The 24,138-nt window shown below is 39.9% G+C and overlaps 1 protein-coding gene across 8 annotated transcripts in view; it reads right to left on the reverse strand.

The window, feature by feature from the left end:
* Positions 1 to 2,392: 2,392 nt before the first annotated feature.
* Positions 2,393 to 24,138, reverse strand: part of USP33 (ubiquitin specific peptidase 33) — a gene marked incomplete at both ends in the record, with an annotated part of 44,868 nt that continues 23,122 nt past the window's right edge. For 2 of the 8 annotated variants that reach the window (XM_080690389.1, XM_080690388.1), the window contains 8 exons: positions 2,393 to 2,550; positions 3,419 to 3,487; positions 5,140 to 5,242; positions 15,078 to 15,186; positions 16,580 to 16,661; positions 18,741 to 18,910; positions 19,905 to 20,031; positions 22,092 to 22,272. In XM_080690389.1, coding sequence (XP_080546515.1) covers positions 2,393 to 2,550; positions 3,419 to 3,487; positions 5,140 to 5,242; positions 15,078 to 15,186; positions 16,580 to 16,661; positions 18,741 to 18,910; positions 19,905 to 20,031; positions 22,092 to 22,272 — 999 coding nt within the window. Of the gene's footprint in view, positions 2,551 to 3,418; positions 3,488 to 5,139; positions 5,243 to 15,068; positions 15,187 to 16,579; positions 16,662 to 18,740; positions 18,911 to 19,904; positions 20,032 to 22,091; positions 22,273 to 24,138 lie in introns of those variants that run through there. The other 6 variants (XM_080690394.1, XM_080690392.1, XM_080690393.1 and 3 more) reach the window with 4 other exon arrangements.

Genomic DNA, 24,138 nt, shown 5'->3' on the forward strand with positions numbered 1-24,138 from the left:
GAGCCTCAATCCTCCTGTTTCAGCCTCCCAAATGCTGTGTGCCACCATGCCTAGCTCAGAAAAGAATTTTTTTTTTTTTTTTTTTTTTTTTTGCGGGTCTGCGGATGGAACCCAGGGGCATTCGATCTCCAAGCTACATTCCTTGCCCTAGTTTTTATTCTTTAATTTGAAACAGGGTCTAAGTTGCAGAGGGCCTAAGTAGCAGAGGCTGTCCACAAACCGTGATCCTCGGGTCTCAGCCTCCCGAATGCTGGGAAAATAACTTTTTAATAAACCAATTATTGGTGAAAAAATAAACATCATATAATGTGTTTGCATATATATGTATCTCAGTGGGGTACTTATATGTTACTCTGTTGAGACTTTTATTTTTTGCGGTACTGGGAATGGAACCCAGGGGAATTCTGCCTCTGAGTGAAACCCCAGCCTTATTATTATTATTATTATTGTTACGGGTCTGGGGATAGAACCCAGAGGCCCGAGCTACACCCCTGGCTCAATGTTTTATTCTTTATTTTGAAACAGGGTCTCACTAAGATGCGGAGGGCCGCACTAAGTAGCTGAGGCTGTCTGCGAATCTCAATCCTCTGGTCTCAGCCTCCCAAATGCTAGGATTACAAGTGTGCGCCACCACGCCCGGCTCCCAACACTATTTTTTTTTATTATTTACTTTGAAACAGGGTCTCACTGAATTGCAAAGGGCATAAGTAGCTGAGGCTGGCTTCGAACCTGTGCAATCCTCCTTTCTCAGCCTCCCAAATGCTGGGATTACAAATGAGCGCCAACACACCTGCCTAAGACTTTTATGTTTTTATGTATCAATTAAAACTAAAATGTAAGTCAGGCCGTGATGGTGCACACCTGTCATCCCAGTACTTAGGTTGAGCAAGAGGATCACAGGTTCAAGAACAGAAACTCTCAGCAACCTAGCAAGACCCTGTTTCAAAAACAATTAAAAGGGCTGAGAGTGAAACCTGGAGGTAGAATGCCCCTATGTTCAATTTCCAGTATCAAAAATAAATAAATAAATATTATTATACCAAGTGATTATTTCCATACTTCTTAAGAAGTAACAAGTGTACATTAATATTAACAAACTTTATCCCTTTCAACCTTAATGTCTGTCAAATAAACTCAACATTCAAGTTATACATTTTTAAGTCATTTATTGAACTAATTTTAATAGTATCACTTTAGATGATGCCAGCTGCCCCAAACTGAAACAAAGCCATCAAGAATGTTACTCAACATCCTCAATGTAATCCAGTATGTTTCTTTATTTGGAATATAGTTAAACTCTGGACATTACACAATCAAGCAAAGAGTGGTGCACACTGCATTATTCAAAACGACTGTGCATTTCATTTTAAAAATCATTTTGTAAGTGGCTTCAGCTTTATCAACAATCTCATTGACACATTCCACACTTCATGCTCGCCAATGAAAAGTGGCCTGAAACTAACACTAAGTTTTTTTTACTTACTGACATTAAAGAACACTATTCAGGGTTATAGGAATTGAAGTTTAACACTTTACAGTATAAGCGGCAATAAGTTATGATATCTGCTGACAAATTCCACTCAAACTAAGTACAGCCTTGATACATTCAAAAGACATTTTGTACATTTTAATATGCTAGTTTATATGCTGCAGTGCAAAAGAAGTAACATCCTAATGTTTCCTGAGCTTTAGGAAATTAACAACTTTCTGACTACTACTATCAATTTAAATTAGGCTCTTTATTATATGAAGCAATGTCAAAACTATACAATTAAATTAAGATGCTGAGAACTGAAAAAGATTGGTCAGTTATGGTAGTATAGGGTAATGAAAAAGTGTTTAAAGGAAAATATTTACAACACTATAAAGGATATTACAGATCTGCATGTAGTATAAAGATTAAAGATAACCCACTGATTACCAATTAATCACAGCTGCCCTTCTCTTTCAAAAATATTACATTGAAAAACCTCATGTTATTTAGCATTAAATATACCAACCTGTAGTATATTACACATTTTAACATATTCTTCCATAATGCCCAGTCAGAATAAATGTGATTTAAAAATGAAAAATAAAAAAAACATGCTTTAAGGAATGTTTTTGAGTGTGTGTGTGTGTGTGTGTGTGTGTAATGTTATGGAAGTGGAATGATTTTTTTTTCTTTTTTTCTTTTTTTTTCAGTACTAGGGATGGAACCAGGGGCATTCTACCTCCAAGTTATACCCCCCCCCAGCCCTGTTTTCTATTCTTTATTTTGAAACAGGGTCTGAGTTACAAAGGGCCTAAGAAGCTGAGGCTGTCCGCCAACCACGATCGTCCTGTCTCAGCCTCTCAAATGCCACGCCCAGCTTGAAAATGATTTCTCATTTAGAACTCTGTATCTTCAAGGTTACAAGGATCGAGTTTCTACTTCAATTTTTTCTTCTGCTTGTAGTATATCAGGATCAACATGAACAACTGGAGGTCGCAGAATAACTTCAGGCCCTCCTCCATATATAGACTGCAGAAAATTCCATGTTTCTTCAGAAATTTGACCAGAATCTGCTCCTAAAATTATGGGTATGAAGAGCAAGTAATGTTTACAAACTTTCATACTGCTCATGTTTCCATAATTAGACTCACCATTAGTATGAATCCTGTGTGGATAACTGAGAACCTCTGCAATATAAATCTTCATTTTACCAGCTTGTACTATTATAAGCTGCAATGCACAGTCCTCAGATTAAAATAAAGAGCCGGGCGTGGTGGCATATGCTTGTAATCCCAGTGCTCGGGAGGCTGAGACAGGAGGATCACACAAGTTCGAAGCCAGCCTCAGCTACTTAGTGAGGCTCTCAGCAACTTAGTGAGACCTTGTTTCCTAATAAAGTATAAAATAGGTCTGGGAGTGCAGCCCGGAGGTAGAACAGCCCCTGGGTTTCACAAACCTCACCACAACAAACAAACAAACAAACACTGCTGTTTCCCACTATTTGTCCTAGTTCAAAGCACAGATTATATTTTCTTTTTTGTTGTTGTTCATTTTTTATTTGTGGTGCTATGGATAGAAGCCAGGGCATCATGTCTGCTGGGAAGGTGTTCTACCATTGAGCTACATTCCCAGCTTAAACTGTTTTTGAGCTAGGTTAAAAAAAAAAAAAAAAAAGTACTATACATGACTAGTGATTATACATTCCGAACATCAAGAAATCACTAACAAATACCCTCCTACTCCCCCATCCCTGCACTGGGGATTGGACCCAGGGACTCTCTAACATTGAGGTATTTTCATTTTGAGACAGGGTGTCAATAAATTCATAATGCTAGCCTTGAATTTGTGATCATCCTGCCTCTGCATTCTGAGTAGTTGGGGTTATGGGTGTATACCACCACATCCAGCTAAGTAAAGGCTTTAATTAATATTAGCCAAACTTACCTTGCCTGAGCATCACATTACCACATTTAGTGACTGCAATTTTAGTGTTATCGATAGGACCTGGAGGATCTAATTTGAAAGAAAAAAAGAATTATCAAATACTTATTCTTCAAAGAATATGAAAAAGAACTACATAATTTGGGGCCTGAAAAAATTAAGAGCTATATTCATATAAGCAGACTGTTTGTTCCTTTTGGGGTGCTGGGGATTGAAGACAAGGGTATTCTACCTCCAAATGTCATCCCCAGCCCTATTACTAAGTTGCCAAGACTTACCTTGAACCTATAAACTTCCTGTCTCAGCCTCCCAAGTACTAGGATTATAGGTATGGGTCACCACACCAGGCTTCTTTTTAAATTTAAGAGAAAAAAAATGCTTATTTTTTTTATTTCCCTGAATACAAATAACAGTCTATCAGGACTGTTCATTATCAAAAGCTGTGAAACAAACAACTGTAAAACAGAACTAAGGAAGGTGGCTCATGCCTGTAATCTCAGAACTTGAGAGGCTAAGACAGGAGGATGACAGGTTTGAGGTCAGCCTCAGCAACCTAGTGAGACCCTGTTTCAAAACAAAAAATAAAGCCGGGCATGGTGCACACACTTCTAATACCCACGCTTGGGAGGCGGAGACAGGAGGATCGCACAGGTTCAAAGCCAGCCTCACTGGCTTAAGAGACCCTGTTTCCAAATAAAAATATTAAAAATAGGTGTCTGGGAGTGTAGCCTGGAGGTAGAAGGGTTTCCAGGAACCTCAGTACCACGAAAAATATAAAAATAAATAAATTAATTAATTAAATTAAATAAATAAAAAGGGCTGGGGATATAGCTCAGAGAATGCCCCTGGGGTCAAACCCTAATTCCACAAACACACACACACACGCACGCACACACGCACGCACGCACGCAAAAAAAAAAAAAAAAAAAAAAAAAATCCCAGCTGTGAAACAGGCACATGGAAGAAAATCTTATCCTATTCACTCTATATAAAACAATTGACACATTATTTTACTCTCTATCTATATGGTTCTTTTGCTTTTGTACAATGTTATTTGCTCTTCCCTCCCCCCCCCAAAAAAAACCCCCAGGATCTAAACTGTACACACTATGTCATAATCTTTTTCCTTATGTCAAAAACATTTAATTTTCTAAGTATTACAGATTATCATACAAAATTATTTTAAAAGTATACATTATCCCACTGTACTAGATACCACATTTTAACCAGTTCCTGGTTATGATATTTTAAATATTTCAATATTAAGATTACATACTAAGTTTGTTCAAATTTCTTCATTCCTGCTATAAATATGCTATAATATGTAAAATATACAAAAAATTACAAATAAGAACAAAAACTACAATATAAGATCTCTGAGGGCGGGGATCTTTTTCTCTTTTGCTCACTGCTAAAATCTCAGCGTACAAGCTAGGCGTGGTGGCGCACGCCTTGTAATCCCAGCATTTGGGAGGCTGAGACTGGAGGATCGCTTGTTCGCGGCCAGCCTCAGCTACTTAGTGATGCCCTTTGCAACTCCATGAGACCCTGTTTCAAAATAAAGAATAAAAAATAGGGCAGGGGGTGTAGCTTAGAGGTAGAATGCCCCTGGGTTCCATCCCCAGACCCGAAAAAAATCCCAGCATATAGAAATTTAGGAAATACCTGCTGAGTGAAGAAACAAGAAATTTGCAAAGAATTTCATTTTTCAGTCAACCACTCACCTCCATCTTTACCCTTCACAAAACTCTCCCATTCTCTAAACCACTGCATACTGATGCAATAAAAAGTAGATGGAGAGTCCTCTTCTTGGAATGCTCTGTTGAGCTACAAGGGGGAAAAAAGTCACTTAGTAACTAGAACTTAATTGGTAGAAAGACTAAATAAATAAATAAATAAATAATGTGGTACCACAATAAAATGTATTTTATTGCTGAGTTGTCTTAGAATACATGGTAGAACATCATATATATATATATATATATATATATATATATATATATATATATATATATAGTGTGTGTGTGTGTGTGCGTGTGTGCGTGTGTGTGTTACTGGGGATGGAACCCAGGGGCCTTCTACCTCGAGATACACCTCCAGATCTATTTTATTTGGAAATAGGGTCTAAGTTGCTGGGAGCCTCACTAAGGTGCTGAGGCTGCCTTCAAACCTACGATACTCCTGTCTCCGCCTCCCAAGTACTGAGAGTACAAGCGTGCACCACTACGACTGGCCCCAGTAGGACATACTAATTAAACAATTCTAGTTATGTCTCAGGACTTAACAAGTACACACAAAAGGGGTATATAAAAGACTGGTCAAGACAAAGTCTTCTACAAAAATCGTAACATGTAGACTTTATTTAAATATACTGGGTCCAATGCTAAAACTTTTTTTTTTGGTACTGGAGATTGAACCTAGAGGCAAGCTACATCCAAGCTAGCCTCCAGCCCAATTTTCTTTCTTCTTTTGCAAACAGGATCTCTACGTTTCTGAGCAGCTCCCTACATAGCTGAGGCTGGCTTTGCACCTGTGATCCTCCTTGTCTCAGCTTCCCAAGTATTGGAATTACAAGTGTGTGCCACCATGCCTGGTTCACTGCTAAAACTTTTTATATTTTGAACCCAGGGGTGCACTGAGCTGCATCCCTATTCCTTTTTATTTTGATACTATGTCTCACTAAGTTGCTCAGCCTGGCCTTGAACTTGTGATTTTTCTGCCTCAGACCCCAAGTCATTAAGATTGCAGACATGTGCCATCACACGCACAAAAACCTTACTTTTGTTCACGTGAGATATTGGTCAATGCTGGGCACAGTGTTGCACATCTGTAATCCCAGTATTTGGAAAGATGCAGGTCAAGGACAGACTCAGCAAATCCCTATTCCAAGATAAAAATTAAAAAATGGTCTGGTGGTGTAGAGTGGCCCTAGATTTAATCCCCAGTACCACAAAGGAGGAAAAGAAAGCAAGAAAGATACTAGTAGACAATCTGCTATTGCCAACACAATGCTAGAAAGAATAATCTTGTACATGTTACTTCACAGGCAATAAACATATAATACAGATAGGTATATTCTCAAAAGACTTTATGACTAGGTATGTGACACAAATTAGGCACAATTCAACTAGAAAGGGAGTGAACTGGTGGCTAGGATGGAGTCATTCCAATGTCAACTTTTGTTAGCTAAAACCTCTGGGCCACCTCAATTACAAACTCCTTAGAAGTGTGATCATTCAATTTATTTTCAATACATTTCTTGTTTTGCTTAAGTTAGCCAGTCTGCCTTTCACCAATGGTAGCTTAAAAAAACCCAAGTGATCTGGGTATAGTGGTGTATGTCTGTAATCCAAGTACTTGAGAGGCTGAGACTGGAGGACTGCGGGTTCCAGGACATCCTCAGCAAGTAGTGAGACTCTCAGGAACCTAGCAAGACCCTATTTCAAAAACAAAAAACCAAACCAAAACAAAACAACAACAACAAAAAAAAACCAACTAAGGTTATAGCTCAGAGACAGAATGCCCTGGGTTTAACCTCTAGTACCAAAAAAAAAAAAAAAAAAAACCCTGGATTCAATCACACACACACACACACACACACACAATGTCCCTGGATTCAATCTCCAATAACACACACACACACACACACACACACACACACACACACGAGAGAGAGAGAGAGAGAGAGAGAGAGAGAGAGAGAGAGAGAAGGTATTAAAGAAAATGAAGGGTATTTGTAGTAGTAAGAACCCTAAAAGGAGCTGGGCATGGTGGCGCATGCTTGTAATCCCAGCATTTGGGAGGCAGAGACCAGAGGATTGTGGTTCTCAGACAGCCTCAGCTACTTAGTGAGGAGGCCCTTTGCAACTCAGTGAGACCCTGTTTCAAAAAATAAAAAAGACAAAAAATAGGGCTGGGGATGTAGCTCAGAATTCCCTTGGGTTCCATTCCCAGGACCATTAAAAAAATTTTTTTTAATTTCTTTTCTTTTCTTTCTTTTGGTGGTACTGGGGGTGGAACCCAGGGGCTTTTCTACCTCCAGGCTATACTCCCAGACCTATTTTATACTTTATTTGGAAACAAGGTCTCACTAAGTTGCTGAGAGCCTCACTAAGTAGCTGAGGCTGGCTTCAAACCTGCGCGATCCTCCTGTCTCAGCCTCCCAAGTGCGAGGATTACAAGCGTGCGCCACCACGCCTGGCTCCTAAAAGTATTTCATGATGGCCAACTAAAACACACCAAGCCCAGTCACGCCCTTAATTAAGTCTAATCAAACCCCTGTATCCATTCCCAAAGATCCTTATAATAGCTGAGCTACACCTCTAAGATCTGAGTTTATCTTCTATCATCTTCTTCCTCATTTTCCATTGTAGTCACACTGATCTCTTCGTGAACTATGGCTCTCCCTTCTTTTCACATATCCTGAATACCTGTCTCTTTCTTCTTTCAAGTTTGCTTAAATGTCACCTTCTCAACAAAGTCCCATTTTAAAACCAGCCTGTTTAAAATTGCAACCTGATCTGTCTCCTCATACTGCACTCCTGATCTCTTATCCTGTTCAACATTTTCCTTTTCCATAGTACATGACTACATGACCTTTTAATACATAATTTATGTAGCTGCTGAAATACAGTGAAAAATAATATAAAATGCTGTGAGCCGAGTCTGAATGCCTGTAATCCTGGCTAGCTGGAGGGGCTGAAACAGGAGGGTAACAAATTCAAGGTCAGCCTGGGCAATTTAGCAATACCCTGACTTAAAATATAAAAAGGGCTGGGTGTAATTCCATGGGAGAGCTCTTGCTTAGCAGGTGTGAAGCCTGAGAAATCCAAAATACCATTAAAAAGAGAGATAAAATCAGAAAGAAAGGTGAACCACGCCTGTAATCTCAGTACTAAGGAAGCTGAGACTGGAGGATTGCAGGTTCAAGGCCAGCCTCACAACTTATTAGAATCTCCCCATTTCAATCATTAATATTGCAAGAGGGAGAAGGAAAGGAAGAGGGGGAGAAAAAATGTTGTGACTGTCTCTGTTGGATAGTAAGGAAACAAAGGCTTGTTTACCTCAAGGCATTGAACTAAAGTTGGTAATTTCTGTGACTTATCTCTAGAGAGCTAATATCTTTTTTCCCCCTTCATATTGATGACTGAATCCAGGGACACTCAACTGCTGTACTAAACTCAAGCCCTTTTTATTTATTTTTCAGTACTGAGGATTGAACTCAAGGGGCATTCTACCTGACCTACACACCCAACCCTATTTTTTTAATTTTTTTTTTTTTTGTGGTACTGGGGGTGGAACCCAGGGGCTTTTCTATCTCTGGGCTACACCCCCAGCCCTATTTTATACTTTATTTGGAAACAGGTTCTCACTAAGTTGCTGAGAGCCTCACTGAGTAGCCGAGGCTGGCTTTGAACCTGTGCGATCCTCCTGTGTCAGCCTCCCGAGCACTGGGATTACAAGCATGTGTGCCACCAAGCTGGGTATATATATATATATATGTTACTATATATATACACAATATATATGTTACAATACTATGGATCAAACCCAGAGGGAAACAATTGTCCAGTTTCTGGAGTCAATACCTAGGAGTGGGATTGTTGAAACATATGCTACAATGTTGGCTCTAGAGGACACTGCCATACTATAAGCCTGTAGAGTTCTGCATTTCCACCATCTATATACATGAGAATTCTCTACTAAGACCATATTTTTTTTCTTGTGCTTATTTGCCATACTGCTTGGGAGTAATTTCTACTAAAATCTTTTACATGTGTGTATGTGTGTTTTACTGGGGAATGAGCCCAGGGGCATACTACCTTGGAGCTATACCCACAGGCCTTACTATTCTTTTTCATTTTAATTTTTTTTGTGTGTGAATCTGGGGATGAAACCCAGGAGCATTCAATCTCTGAGCTACAGCCCCTGCCCTATTTTTTATTCTTTCTTATTTTTTGTCTTTTGGTGGTACTGGGGTGGAACCCAGGGGCTTTCTACCTCCAGGCTACACTCCCAGACCTATTTTATATTTTATTTAGAAACAGGGTCTCACTAAGTTGCTGAGAGCCTAAGTAGCTGAGGCTGGCTTCGAACCCTTGGGATCCTCCTGTCTCAGCCTCCCAAGGGTGGGGATTACAAGCGTGCGCCACCACGCCAAGCTTTATTCTTTATTTTGTAACCAGGTCTCACTAAGTAACTGAGGCTGTCCACGAACGTGGTCCTCTGGTCTCAGCCTCTTGAATGCTGGGATTGTAAGTGTGTGCCACCACACCTAGCCAGGCCTTTTTATTTTTGGCTTCTGACAGGGTCTAAGTTATCATAAACTAGCTTTGAACGTTCCATTCTTATTTTATCTTCCCAAGTACTGGGGTTACAAAAATGTACCACCATGTCTGGGTTCACCTATATTCACTTATTCATTCGTTTTTTGTGGTGTTGGGACTGAATCCAGGGCCTCATGTATACTAAGCAAGTGTTCTACCACTGAGTTACATCCTCAGCTTTTAGTATTCTTTTTTGGTACTGAGGACTGAACCCAGAGGTTTTCTACATCTAACTAAACCTCCAGCCTTATTTCATTTTTTATTTTGAAACAGGGTCTCACTAACTTGTAGAGGCTGGCCTTAAGCTGTGATCCTCCTGTCTCAGCCTCCCAAATGCCAGAAGCTAACATCTTTAATAGCAGCATCTTGTGCCTTCTGGACAACCACTAAAGGACTCACATGGAGCCCAAGAGCCGCCACAGCTGATCAGGCTTCTGAGCTTCTCTGAGAATCACCAAAGGCAGCCAGCTGAGATCACTTCCAGAGGCTTTATGCAATTTTTAAAAAACTTTTAAACAATCTCAAACTTACAGGAAAACCCCAAATACCAGTACAAAAAAAAATTTCTTTTCCTATACCAATTTCAGAATAAACTGCTAAAAAATATGTTCCTTTCCTCCATATTTATAGTGGTTGCTATATAAAATGTACCTGAATTTGGGTTTGTCTGCTTTTTCTTCATTTGAGATTCCCATTACACATCTGTGTACCAAAGAAGCAATGCCACCCTCTTCTCACTGTATTGTATCCTATCCTGACACACTATTTTGGTTGGAGGTGGGTGTGTGTTGCTGGGGACTGAACCCCCATGAATATTCGATCTCAGAGCTCTACCCCCAGCTCTATTTCATTTTTTATTTGGAAACAGGATCTCATTTAGTTACTGAAAGTTTTGTTAAATTGCTGAGGCTGGTCTTGAACCTGCAATTCTTTGGTCTCAGCTTCCCAAGTACTTAGATTACAGGTGTGTGCCATCAGGCCTGCCTGGTTTGTTCCATTTCTAATGATACTTAAATAATTTCATTGAGGTGGTACCAGGAGTCTGCTGAACGTTGTCTTCCATTTGTAATTAATAAGTATTTTGTGGAGAATTAATTGAAATAATATAAATATCATGTGCACGGTCATTTCATTTATTCATTTAGTTATTGAAGTATGAATGCAACATATTCTATTTTCTTAATGAAGTGTGTGTATGTGTGTGTGTGCACATGCATGTTGGGGAGGAGGTTAGTGGGAACTGAAACCAGGGGAATTATACCTCCACGCTACACCCCTAGCCCTATTTTTTGTTTGTTTGTTTTCAAATAGGGTCTCACTAAGTTGCTGAGAACCTCAATAAATTGCTGAGGCTAACTTTGAATCTAAAATCCTCCTGTCGCCGAGCATGGTGGTGCACGCTTGTAATCCCCGCGCTTGGGAGGCTGAGACAGGAGGATCGCACAGGTTCGAAGCCAGCCTCAGTTACTTAGTGAGACCCTGTTTCCAAATAAAATATAAAAAGGTCTGGGAGTATAGCCCAGAGGTAGAAAGCCTCTGGGTTCCACCCCCAGTACCACAAAACAAAACAAAACAAAACAAAAAAAACAACAAACCTCCTGTCTCAGCTGGTCTTGAAAGCCTGTTTCAGCCTTCCAAGTACTGGCATTCCAAGTACTTCCAAGATTACAGGCATGTGCCCCCAAGCCTGGATCTGTTGTGTGTATTACTAGGGATTGAAACCAGGGGCATCCTACCTCTAAGCTACTCCCCTAGCAGTATTTTATTTACTATTTTGAATCAGGGCCTTACTAAATTGCTGAAAGCCTTGCTAAATTTCTGAGGCCAACTTTGTTTTATTTTACTTACTTATTTATTTTGCAGGTATCAGGATGAAACCCAGGGGGCATTTGACCTCCGAGCTACACCACCTGCCCTATTTTTTATTCTTTATTTTGAAGCCGGGTTTCGCTGAGTTGCAGAGGGCCTCACTAAGTAGCTGAGGCTGTCCACGAATTGCGATCCTACAGGTCTCAGCCTCCCGAATGCTGGGATTACAAGCGTGCGCCACCACGCCCGGCTCTGAGGCCAGCTTTGAACCTGCACGATCCTCCTGTCTCTGCCACCCAAGCGCAGGAATTACTAGCGTGCGCCACCACGCCCGGCTAAGAATTTCTTTTTTCTTTTGCGGTAGTGGGGATTGAACCTAGGGACATTACACCTCTGAGCTACATTCCTAGCCCTGTTTTTTATTCTTTATTTTGAAACAGGATCTCACTGAGTTGCAAAGGGCCTAAGTAGCTGAAGCTGTCTGTGAACTGTGATCATCCTGTCCCAGCCTCCCAAATGCTGAGATTACAAGCGTGCACCACCACACCCAGCAGAATTTCTTTACTTTCTGGCATAACAGGATGTTTCTGCTTCATTTTGTAATTTCCCTGTCCTTACTCTAGAATCACTCATTTCTCCAAGGAGAGCTGGTTCCTTTAAGTGAAGAAAGATGCTAGAAGTCAAGATTTGAGAACTAGGCATGCTCAATCCTACTGAAGTAATCATTTTTTGTCCTTCAATTGAGTTAAGGAACCTCACATTATTCTACATATGCACAAACATACAAATAAACATTTATATCTCTGCATTTATCTATCACCATAAGTTCTCAAAAATACCTACAACTCGAAGCCAATAACAAAGAGCACATTTTAGTTTTCTGCCTTCCTATATTTGTACCTGACAGTGAGAGAACTGGCTCTCATGAAATTTGTTTGATCAGTTCTCCATATGTGTAGGCAATCTCTCACTGCCAACACCACCACACTGTGCTCTTGTAGCCCAGTTTCTAAACAAGACCAGCATCCCTCCTCATCCCGCCTCAGCTCTAACACCCTTGACTGAACTTCTGCTACTACACAAAAGCTCTCTATCTTGTCTTGGCCCCAAAACCCCATTCTTGGCCACTGCCTTCACGCCTACCTCCTACATAGCAGCCTACCCCACTTTCAGATCTACTGAAAATCAGCTGGGTCTCTTACTACCCTGTCCTTTCAGTAGCTGTATAACAGTCTGTTGTTCCCTGTATTCTGATTCTATTTAAAATACTTAGAATGGCCGGGCGTGGTGGCGCATGCTTGTAATCCCAGCATTTGGGAGGCTGAGACCGGAGGATCATGGTTCGCGGACAGCCTCAGCTACTTAGTGAGGCCCTCTGCAACTCAGTGAGACCCGGTTTCAAAATAAAGAACAAAAAATAGGGCAGGGGGTGTAGCTCGGAGGTCAAATGCCCCTGGGTTCCACCCCCAGACCCGCAAAAAAAAAAAATAATAAAATAAAATAAAATAAAATACTTAGAATGGCTTCTGTTAAACCCTGATGGATACATTATCATCATCATTTGTGATACTGGGGATTAAACCCATTCTACCTCCAAGCTGCACACCAGCCCTATTTTATTTATTTTAAAACAGGGTCTGCAGCTTGTAATCCCTGCACTTGGAGGCTGAGACAGGAGGATCGTGCAGGTTTGAAGCCAGCCTCAACTGGCTTAAAAGACCCTGTTTCCAAATAAAATACAAAATAGGTCTGGGAGTATAGCCCGAGGTAGAAGGCCCCTGGTTTCCATCCCCAGTACCACAAGAAAAAAAAGAGTCTGCAAGCCGGGCGTGCTGGTGCACACTTGTAATCCCAGCATTTGGGAGGCTGAGACAGGAGGATGGTGGTTCGCAGACAGCCTCAGCTACTTAGGCCCTTTGCAACTCAGTGAGACCCTGTTTCAATATAAAGAATAAAAAACAGGGCTGGGGGTGTAGCTCAAAGGTAGAATGCCCCTGGGTTTCATCCCCAATGCTGGGGGAAAAAAAAAAAAAAGTGTCTGCCTGGCGTGGTGGCGCATGTTTGTAATCCTAGCCCTTGGGAGGCTGAGACAGGAGGATCACACAGGTCCAAAGCCAGCCTCAGCTACTTAGTGAGGCTCTCAGCAACTTAGTGAGACCCTATTTCCAAATAAAGTATAAAATAGGTCTGGGAGTATAGCCCGGAAGTAGAAAAGCCTCTGAGTTCTACCCTCAGTACCACAATAAAACAAAATAAAACAAAACAAAGAAAAAACAGGGTCTGCAAAACTGCCATCTTCCTGTCTCAGCCTCAAGTACTGGGATTACAGGCATGTACCCTGGCTCAAACAAATTATTTTTAATATTCAAATAAAACTTGCTTCTGTAGATTTAGGAAACAAATGAGGCCCATGTAAAATTAATAAAAAATAAAGCCATAATTCTAATATGAAATCATATCTCTTATATAAAAATTTCTTTATTTTAGGGCAAGTCCCCCTCCAAAAAAAAAAAAACCCCGAGTCAATAAAAAAGAGAAGCAGGTGTGTATGTGTGTTTACACACATAATGGGCATAATATGGAATATACCAGGCATCTTAATTTGGTCTGCTCAATATATTCTCTACTGCTTTTACTAAGAGAATCCTAATTTTCTCCTGCAGTACTGTCCCTTCCCCTACCATTGTACCAGTAAGAATGTCAATGAATAAGCCTCTCAGATGAACTGAATTTCAGAGTATCTAAAACAACTGGAACTATGTTACTGACAGCAATAGTTTGAAGATATTTTGTTACCTAAATCATTAGAATTATACTAGTACTTATCTCTAAAATCCAGTTGTTAAGCTTTTAAAAAATAAAATTTATTTTTTCTTGAAGCAGTGCTAAAGATTAAACCCAGGGCTTCACACATACGAGGCAAGTACTGTATCACCAGGCTATATCCTGAGCCCTTCTTATATCTGAGAAAAGGCCTCACTATGCTGCCCATGGTGGCACTGTACTTGTGACCCTCCTTGCCTCGGCCTCCTGAGTAGCTGAGATTACAGCGCCACCAAGAATGGCTTTAGTCAACTTTTTGATTCTGGGATCAAACTTTATGTTGTCTACAATTAAGGAGTGCCTCACTTAAACAGAGTACATTTATAAGCAAAGAGGAAGCCCCAAAAGATAAAACAACATTATTATTTCACAAAAGGATGGAAGCAGAGTATGCAATCTGGGTAGACTACTGACAATGCTAACAAGAAAACCTATAATTTTTCATTTAAATAAGATTTCTCGCCAGCACCAATACATAAAACAAAATTTATTGCCAATACATAAAAGCAAAAACCCAGAAAGGGAAAACTCACTAGAATTAAAGTAAACTGCCTCAAGTCATCCCTGTTATGCAACAGAACAACTGAAATCTATTACAACTCTTTCACCCAACTGTTTCATTAACAAAACACAGCTCTGCCAGTTATCAGGTCTTCATCATTATCCTACATCGTTTACAATTTGAAAAGCATTACTTTTTTTACCCGAATAAAAATTTCCAATTCAGTTTTTCTTCTTTTTTCAATTTTCTCTGCCTCAATTTGGCAAGTATGACAAATGTACAGATGGTTGACAGCTGGCCCTCCTCCATACCTGCAGCAGAAGAATCTAAGCATTAAAATTATAACAGAGGCTGATGTTTTACAAAATAGCTTCTACATTTTTCATCAATGACTAAATAGTTAAGAATTAACTATTAGCCAGGCGTGGTGGCGCACGCTTGTAATCCCAGCATTCGGGAGGCTGAGACCAGAGGATCACGGCTCGCAGACAGCCTCAGCTACTTAGTGAGGCCCTCCGCAACTTAGTGAGACCCTGTTTCAAAAATAAAGAATAAAGAAAAAAAGGCAGAGGGTGTAGCTCGGAGGTCAAATGCCCCTGGGTTCCATCCCCAAACCCACAAAAAGTATGAGGACTTGATTGTATGTTTATTAGGGCAATTTTCTTAATCTACAGTTCAACTTTCCCTTGTAGCTTCCACAAAATGCTAAAGGCAAAAACAAAGTAAAAAGTGATTTTCCAAACTAGAATACAACATAGAATGTCAGTTATACATACATAGTCACAGTAAGTTACAGTCAGATTTAGGCTTCTCCTGGCCTCTCATGTAAGAAGCATTCATAGTATGAGTTTAAGGAAAACAAAATTGTAGGGAAATTATAATATAAAACATTTTAAAATAAAACATTAAAATTTAAAAGAGAATATTCAATTTTAGGAGTGTGCACACATGTAAAACTTTACTGTTGAGTATAGGCAATACCTTTATTTTTTATTTTATTCTTCTGCCATACTGGGATAGAACTTGGGGACATTCTACCTTCAAGCTACACCCATAGCCCTTTTTTTCTTTATTTTGAAACAGGTCTCACTAGGTTGCAGAGGGTCTCACTAAGTATCTGAGGCTGTCTGTGAACCGATCCTCCTGTCTCATCCTCCCAAATGCTGGGAGTACAAGCATGCACCACCATGCCCAGCTACGGAATACCTTTAAAATTAGGTACTTAAATATCACAGCATATCTTCACAGACCGATAATCAGAACAAAAAAAATTAAGATTAATTATCTAGACTAGGGCTATTCCAGCTACAATGTCTTCTTATTGACATTTCAGATTAAGAAAATGAATAAAAAAGATATTCTACATAAGCAACAGAAAGCACAAGGAGCATATGAAACCACCCAATCCCCCTTTACCCACTTTAGCTATTTTTACAAAACTGAATCGTCATTTTAAAAACAAACCTACTAGCCAGGCGTGGTGGCACATGCTTGTAATCCCCGCGCTTGGGAGGCTGAGACAGGAGGATCACACGGGTTCGAAGCCAGCCTCAGCTACTTAGTGAGGCTCTCAGCAACTTAGTGAGACCCTGTTTCCAAATAAAATATAAAAAGGGTCTGGGAGTTATTGCCCGGAGGTAGAAAGCCTCTGGGTTCCACCCCCGGTACCACCAAAAAACAAAACAAAACACAAAAACCACAAACCTGCTATATAGGTTATCCCAAATGTGCTGAGGAAGCATCAAAACCAAGTCTTCAATATAACTAGCTTTTCGTGGAGGAACACCTAAAAAAAAAAAAAAAAAAAAAAAAAATTTAGACAGGTCTATCTCATTCTTTAATTCCTTTTTTTTTTTTTTTTTTGGTACTAGGGATTGAACTCTGGAGTATTGTTATCTCTGAGCTACACCCCTAGTCCTATTTTTTTTTTATTTTGATTTTAAAACAGGGTGTCGCTAGGTTGATGAGTCTCAGTATTTGCTGAAGTTGTCCTTGAACCCACAATCCTCTTGTCTTAGCTTCCCAAGTACCAGGATTATGCCATGTGCCACTACGCCTGGCTAGGTTAAACTCATGTGTTTTTTTGGTTTTGTTTTTGCGGGTCTAGGGATGGAACCCTGAGGCTATCGACCTCTGAGCTACACCCCCTGCCCTATATTTTATTATTTATTTTGAAACCGGGTCTCACTGAGTTGCAGAGGGCCTCACTAAGTAGCTGAGGCTGTCCGCAAACCGCAATCCTCCGGTCTCAGCCTCCCGAATGCTGAGATTACAAGCTTGCGCCACCATGCCCGGCTCTATTTTTTATTCTTTATTTTGAAACATGGTCTCACTATGTTACGGAGGGCCTCACTAAGTAGCTGAGGCTATCTGGGAACTGCAATCCTCAGCCTCCCAAATGCTGGGATTACAAGAATGCACCACTACACCCGGCGGTTAAACTCATTTTAAAAAATGACTAATGACTGATCAATCATTACTCTTAAACCTCTCTTCCCAAAAAGGTAAGTAAAAATCATTTTTTTGGTGATTGTACTTCCTAAACATGAACATATACCTTGAAATTCACAGGCAGAAATTTTCTTTTCTTTCTTTTTTGGCAGTGCTGGGGTTTGAATGCAAGTTCTCCTGCCAACTAAGCATGTGCTCTACACTGTGCTATTATATTCCTAGATCCAGAAAGACTTTTCTTTGTGTGTGTGGTGCTGCAGATTGAACCCAGGGGTATTCGACCTGTGAACTACACCCCCAGCCCGATTTTTTTATTTTTTATTTTTGAAACAGGGTCTAAGTTGCGGAGGGCCTCACTAAGTAGCTGAGGCTGGCCACAAACCTGCATCCTTCTGTCTCAGCCTCCCAAGCGCTGGGATTACAATTGTGTACCACCATGCCTAGCTTTCAGAAATAATTTTTTTTTTTTTGGTGGTACTAGGAGTGGAACCCAGAGGCTTTCTACCTCTAGGCTATACTCCCAGACCTCTTTTATACTTTATTTGGAAACAGGGTCTCACTAGATTGCTGAGTGCCTCACTAAGTGGCTTGGAACCTGTGCGATCCTCCTGTCTCAGCCTCTCAAGCACAGGGATTACAAGCATGCGCCACCACGTCTGGCTCAGAAATACTTAAATCTCAAATATATAAATATATTTTCTTTTTCATGTCTTTTCTTTTCTTTTCTTTTTTTTTTTTTTTTTTTGGTGCTGAAGGTGGAACTGAGGGGTATTCTACCTATGAGCTACACCCCCAGCCCTATTTTTTTATTTTTCATTTTGAAACAGGGTCTCATTAAATTGCAGAGGGCCTCACTAAATAGCTGAGGCTAGAAACAAACCTATGATCCTCCTGTCTCAGCCTCCCAAGTACTGAGATTACAAGCATGCATCACCACGCTCAGAAGAAATATATTTTTATATTTAGGAAATCTATAGATGTAGGTGGTAGCTGAAATCACTAGCACAGAAATGACTCTGAGCTAAGAAAAATGATGAGTAATAGAAGACTTGTACTCTAATTGGTTGTTTATGTATCTGACTGACTTTAGTATGAGATTAAAACTTTGACAAGAAAAATAAGGTCACTGTGTCCTTAGAATCTAGAGCAAGGTTTCAAATAGGTAGACAATAAATAAATCCTCGGAAAAAAAAAAATCCTCGAGAGAGGATTTAATTTATCTATTCTAGTCATGGGATATTGCCCATGACTAGAAGACAAGGTCAATTCCTGGTATATATGGAATTAAATACACTAAGATGGATTATAGCTGGACAAAGAAGAAAAAAGAAGAGAAAACTCCTTTGCTCTTTTCTAATTTGCAAATTATCTAATAGCAAACTTCTATCACTACTTTGCATGACACGTTTCTTACCTCCATGAATACAGAGAAAGTCATTATTTGAAATAGGGCCAGGTTCAGCAAAGGTCTTAAATTTATTCAGCCACTGTCGAGAAATATAAAACTGAAGGAGGCTTGGTTCCATTATGTTCAACAAATTTGATATCCTCCTTCTCTCTTTTTGTGCCTCTTCACTGCTCTTCCTATTAAAGATAATGATTCATTAAATTCAATATGTACTTTACTACACTGGACTAGTAGACTGACTTTTCCTCTTTAGTTAGACTTGATACACATACTAAACATACTAAACTGGGATGTATCATGCCTTCAGAATTTCAAAAGCAACACACCCTTTGAGGCAATACTGTATCTTAACTATACAGTCCATTTAACTATTGTCATATGGTAAACATTCAGATGTTTGTTAGCAATAAATATTAAGCTAAATAGTAACTATGTATTCCTATTTCAGTAGCTTGTATTGTCTTTCCTAAGACATTTAACATACCAAAGATTTTTATTGTAATACCTCCTTTAATAGTTATTTTAGGAGAAAATTTGTCACTTTGTCACTGCCTGATTTTTTTTTTTTTTTTTTTTTTTTTTTTGGTACTGGGGATTGAACCAAGAGGCATTCTACCTTCAAACTATACTCCCAGTCTGATTTTATTTCTAATTTAGGAAGCAGGGTCTCAGTAGGTTGCTTGGGGTCTTGCTAAATTGCCAAGGCTGGCTTTGAATTTGTGATCCTCCTGTCTCAGCATCCTAAGTACTGGGATTACAAGTTTACACCACCACACCCAATTTAAACTTTTAATTTTGAAATAGGGTCTCTATGTTGCTGAGAATCTTGTTAAATTGCTGAGAATGGCCTTGAAACTCCTGTCTCAGGCTTCAAAGTACCGGGATTAACAGGCATGCATCAACACACCCAACCTAATTTTTTAAACTAATCTTTCTAAAACAAAATATATCCCTTTGCTCTTCCTATAAATGGTTTAATGCTTTTCTAATCAAAGCCTCCTTCTATAGAAAACTTTTTTTACTATTTTACTCTAATGAAGTGACTAAAACAACTTGTACTCTTTACTTATAATCGGTTTGAAAATCTCAGAAATCACAAAGAAACCCCAAAGAGTGAGATGCCTTTTCATTATTGTAAAAATAGCTTATTCGTGAGACAACTTCCATTACCTATAGAAAAGAACATATGCTTCTGCATTTTGTACAGTAGATTCTGAAACTTCAGTGACACTCTGATCATCAAATTCATACCATAGATTATTTAAATTGTTTCGGCAGTAGGCTATATAGTGTCCACCTATATTTAAGGGAAGAAAAAAATGCAAATTATTAACTTAAGAATGAAGGATAAACTTCTTGCATCCTCAATGCTTAGCACAGTAGCTGAAACATATAGCAAGAATCGTGATATTATTTTTTAGTGTGTATCATCACTACCACCACTTGGATAAAAACTGATAAAAATTTAATCTTGTTTTTGTTTTTGGTATATGTGTATGTGATGCTGAGGACTGATCCCAGGGTATTCTATCTCTGAGCTATACCTCTAGCCCTTTTCATTTTGTATTTTGCAACAGGGTCTAAGTTACCATTTGCTGGCCTCAAACATTTGCTCTCCTGTCTCAGGCTCCCAAGTATAATTGTGTCATGTCCCACCAAAAATTTAATCTTAAAAGCTCCAGTGCAGTAGGGTGTGGTGGCACACTTGTAAACTCAGTACTTGGGAGGCTGAGAAAAGAAGATTCCCTTTTGCAGACAGCCTCAGCTACTTAGTGAGGCTCCCGCAACTTAGTGAGACCCTATTTCAAAATAAAGAATAAAAACAGGGCTGGGGGTGTAGCTCAGGGGTATAATGCCTCTGGGTTCCATCCCCAATACCACAAAATAAATAAATGCCAGAGTGTAAAAATTATTTTAACCTATTTAACCTTACATGATATAATTTCCAATTTTCCAAAATCAGAGAAACAGGGTCTCACTGAGTTGCAAAGGGCCTCACTAAATAGCTGAGGCTATGAACTGCAATCCTCTGGTCTCCGCCTCCCGAATGCTGGGATTGCAAGTGTGCACCACCAAGCCCATAACACATATTATTTAACACATGATATTGCCTTCTTTCTTTTTGTGGAACTGGGAACCGAACCCAGGGGCATTCTACCTCCAAGGTACACCCCCAGCCTGATTTTTAATTCTTTGTTTTAAAACAGGGTCCTACTAAGTTGCAGAGGGTCTCATTAAGTAGCTAAGTCTGGCTGCAAACATGGATCTTCCTGTCTCAGTCTCCCAAGTGCTGGAATTACAAGTGTGCACCACCACACCCAGCTCTAACACAGGATATTAACTACCACATGATAATTGTATATACTTATGAAGTATGATAATTCAATATATGCATTTATTCAAAGCATAATAGTCAAATTAGGGTAGTTAACATTTTCATTTCCTTAAACACTTTGTGTTGGGAGTATCAAATGTTTTTAATAAATAGCAATAGGAGCCAGGTATGGTAGCACATGCTTGTTATCCCAGCATTTGGGAGGCTGAGACAGGAGGATAGCGGTTCATAGCCAGCCTCAGCTAAGTCTTAGTGAGGCCCTTTGCAAATCAGTGAGACCCTGTTTCAAAGTAAAGAATAAGCCGGCTGTGGTGGCACATGCTTATAATCCCAGCATTCAGGAGGCTGAGACTAGAGGATCGCGGTTTATGGACAGCCTCAGCTACTTAGTGAGGCACTCCGCAACTTAGTGAGATCTTGTTTCAAAATAAAGAATAAAAAATAGGGCAGGGGGTGTAGCTCGGAAGTTGAATGCCTCTGGGTTCCATCCCTAGACCCACACACACAAAAAAAAAAACCCCAAAAAACAAAGAATAAGCTGGGCATGGTGGCACATGCTCGTAATCCCAGCATTTGGCAGGCTGAGACAAGAGGATTATGCAGGTTCAAAGCCAGTCTCAGCTACTTAGTGAGACTCTGTTTCCAAATAAAATATAAAATAGGTCTGGGAAAGTAGCCCGGGGGTAGAAAGCCCTTAGATTCCATCCCCAGTACCTTAGGGGTGCGCGCGTGCGCGCGCGCGCGCACACACACACACACACACACACACACACACACACACACACAGAAACAGCAACAAGATCTTTTTTTGTGTGTATGTGGTTCGGGGAATCCAACCCAGGGAGGGCATTCTACCTCTAAACTATACCCCCAGCCTTATTTTATTCTTTAATTTGAAACAGGGTCTCACCAGTTACAAGATTTTAATTTTTCCTTCTTTTGATGAGGCAGGCCTTGTTTAGGCAATTAATTCAGATACTTTTTTAAAAATCTACGATCAAGCGTCAAGCATGTACACTTACTACTTGCAGTCCCATGATGACAAATGACTGACAGAAGATCATATGTCACAATCTGAGCTGGACTATCCTTAGCAAGAAATGGCTGAAGATCCAGGCCTTCCAGCGGAAATGAAACATGAGTGCTGATTTTGGTGGAAAACATCAGTTCGTGTCTAAATCTCTTAAGGTGAATACACAAAATCTAAAAGAGAATAAAATCCAAAACTCTAATTTATCATTACAAAAGACTAAGAGTATTCCAAATAAGAACACTAAGATTTTATTCTACAAGCAAAAGATCAAAGTGTTCAACAAAAACAAAATTATTATTATTATTATTTGTGTGTGTGGGTTTGGGGATGGAACCCAGAGGCATTTGACCTCCGAGCTACACCCCCTGCCCTATTTTTTATTCTTTATTTTGAAACAGGGTCTCACTGAGTTGCAGAGGGCCTCATTAAGTAGCTGAGACTGTCCGTGAACCGCAATCCTCCGGTCTCAGCCTCCCGAATGCTGGGATTACAAGCATGCGCCACCACATCTGGCTTAAAACAAAATTATTAAGTAAGGCAAAGTTGTTTAAAATTTTACTCAGGCCGGGCGTGGTGGCGCACATTTGTAATTCCAGTATTCGGGAGGCAGAGACTGGAGGATCATGGTTCGCAGACAGCATTAGCTACTTAGTGAGGCCCTCTGCAACTTAGTGAGACCCTGTTTCAAAATAAAGAATAGAAAAACTAGGGCAGGGGGTGTAGCTCGGAGGTCAAATGCCCCATTATTGTTATATATCTTATATAAAAGTCTATTAAAGCCGGTGTGGCAGCACACGCTTGTAATCCCTGCACTTGGGAGGCAGAGGCAGGAAGATCCCACAAGTTCGAAGCCGACCTCACTGGCTTAAGAGACCCTGTTTCCAAATAAAATATTTTAAAAATAGGTGTCTGGGAGTGTAGCCCGGAGGTAGAAGGGTTTCCAGGAACCCGAGTACCACAAAAACGTCTATTAAATATTCATATTGAGTAAGTGTTAAGGTTAAATATCAATGCTCAGTTAAAAGTCTGAACCTATGTGTTAAAAATATGGAAAAGAGCCAGGCGTTAGTGGCACATATCTGTAATCCTGTACTTGGGAGGCTAAGACAGGAGGATCACAGGTTCAAGGACAGCCTCAGCAATGTAGTGAAGCTCTGAGAAATCTAGTGAGAACCTGTTTCCAAATAAGAAATAAAATCGGTTTGAGGCTGGGTATGGTGGTGCACACTTGTAATCATAGTACTTAGGAGGCTGAGACAGAAGGATCACAGGTTTGAGGATAGCCTCAGCAATTTAGCAAGACTCTCAGCAACATACAGAGTTCCTCATTTAAAATAAAATATAAAGAGCTGGGCGTGGTGATGCACGCTTGTAATCCCTGCACTTGGGAGGCTGAGACAGGAGGATTCACTGGCTTAAGAGACCCTGTTTCCAAATAAAAATATAAAAAAACAGGTCTGGGAGTGTAGCCCAGAGGTAGAAGGGTTTCCAGAAACCCCAGTACCACCAAAAAAAAAAAAAAAAAATCGGTTTGGGCCAGTAGTTCAGCAGTAGAATGTATCTAGGTTCAATTCCCAATACAGGGGTGTGTGTGTGTGTGTGTGTTCGCATGTGTTCGCTCGCACGCTCTAAAATATATATATGTATACACATATACATAATAGATACACATATATAATATATATATGAAGAAATATGGTTCTTCCTAAGTTCATTCTTACTTGTTTTCCTAATTTTATACTTTATACCTGACAAGATCCTACAATGTCTATTTATACCATTTCAGCATAGTGCACTGTAAAGTACACTTAACTAACCCAACATTGAAGCCAATTAGCCCAATATTTAAACCAATATTTATTTATTTATTTTGCAGTATTGGGGATGGAGCCCAGGAGCATTCCACCTCTGAGCTATACCCTTAGCCCATTTTTTATTCTTTATTTTGAAACAAGGTCTCACTAAGTTGCAGAGGCCTCACTAAGTAGCTGAGGCTGCCTATGAACCATGATCCTCCTGTCTCAGCCTCCCAAGTA

The sequence above is a fragment of the Muscardinus avellanarius genome (genome assembly GCF_963383645.1).
Source record: "Muscardinus avellanarius genome assembly, chromosome: 3".
Classification (NCBI taxonomy): Eukaryota; Metazoa; Chordata; class Mammalia; order Rodentia; family Gliridae; genus Muscardinus; species Muscardinus avellanarius.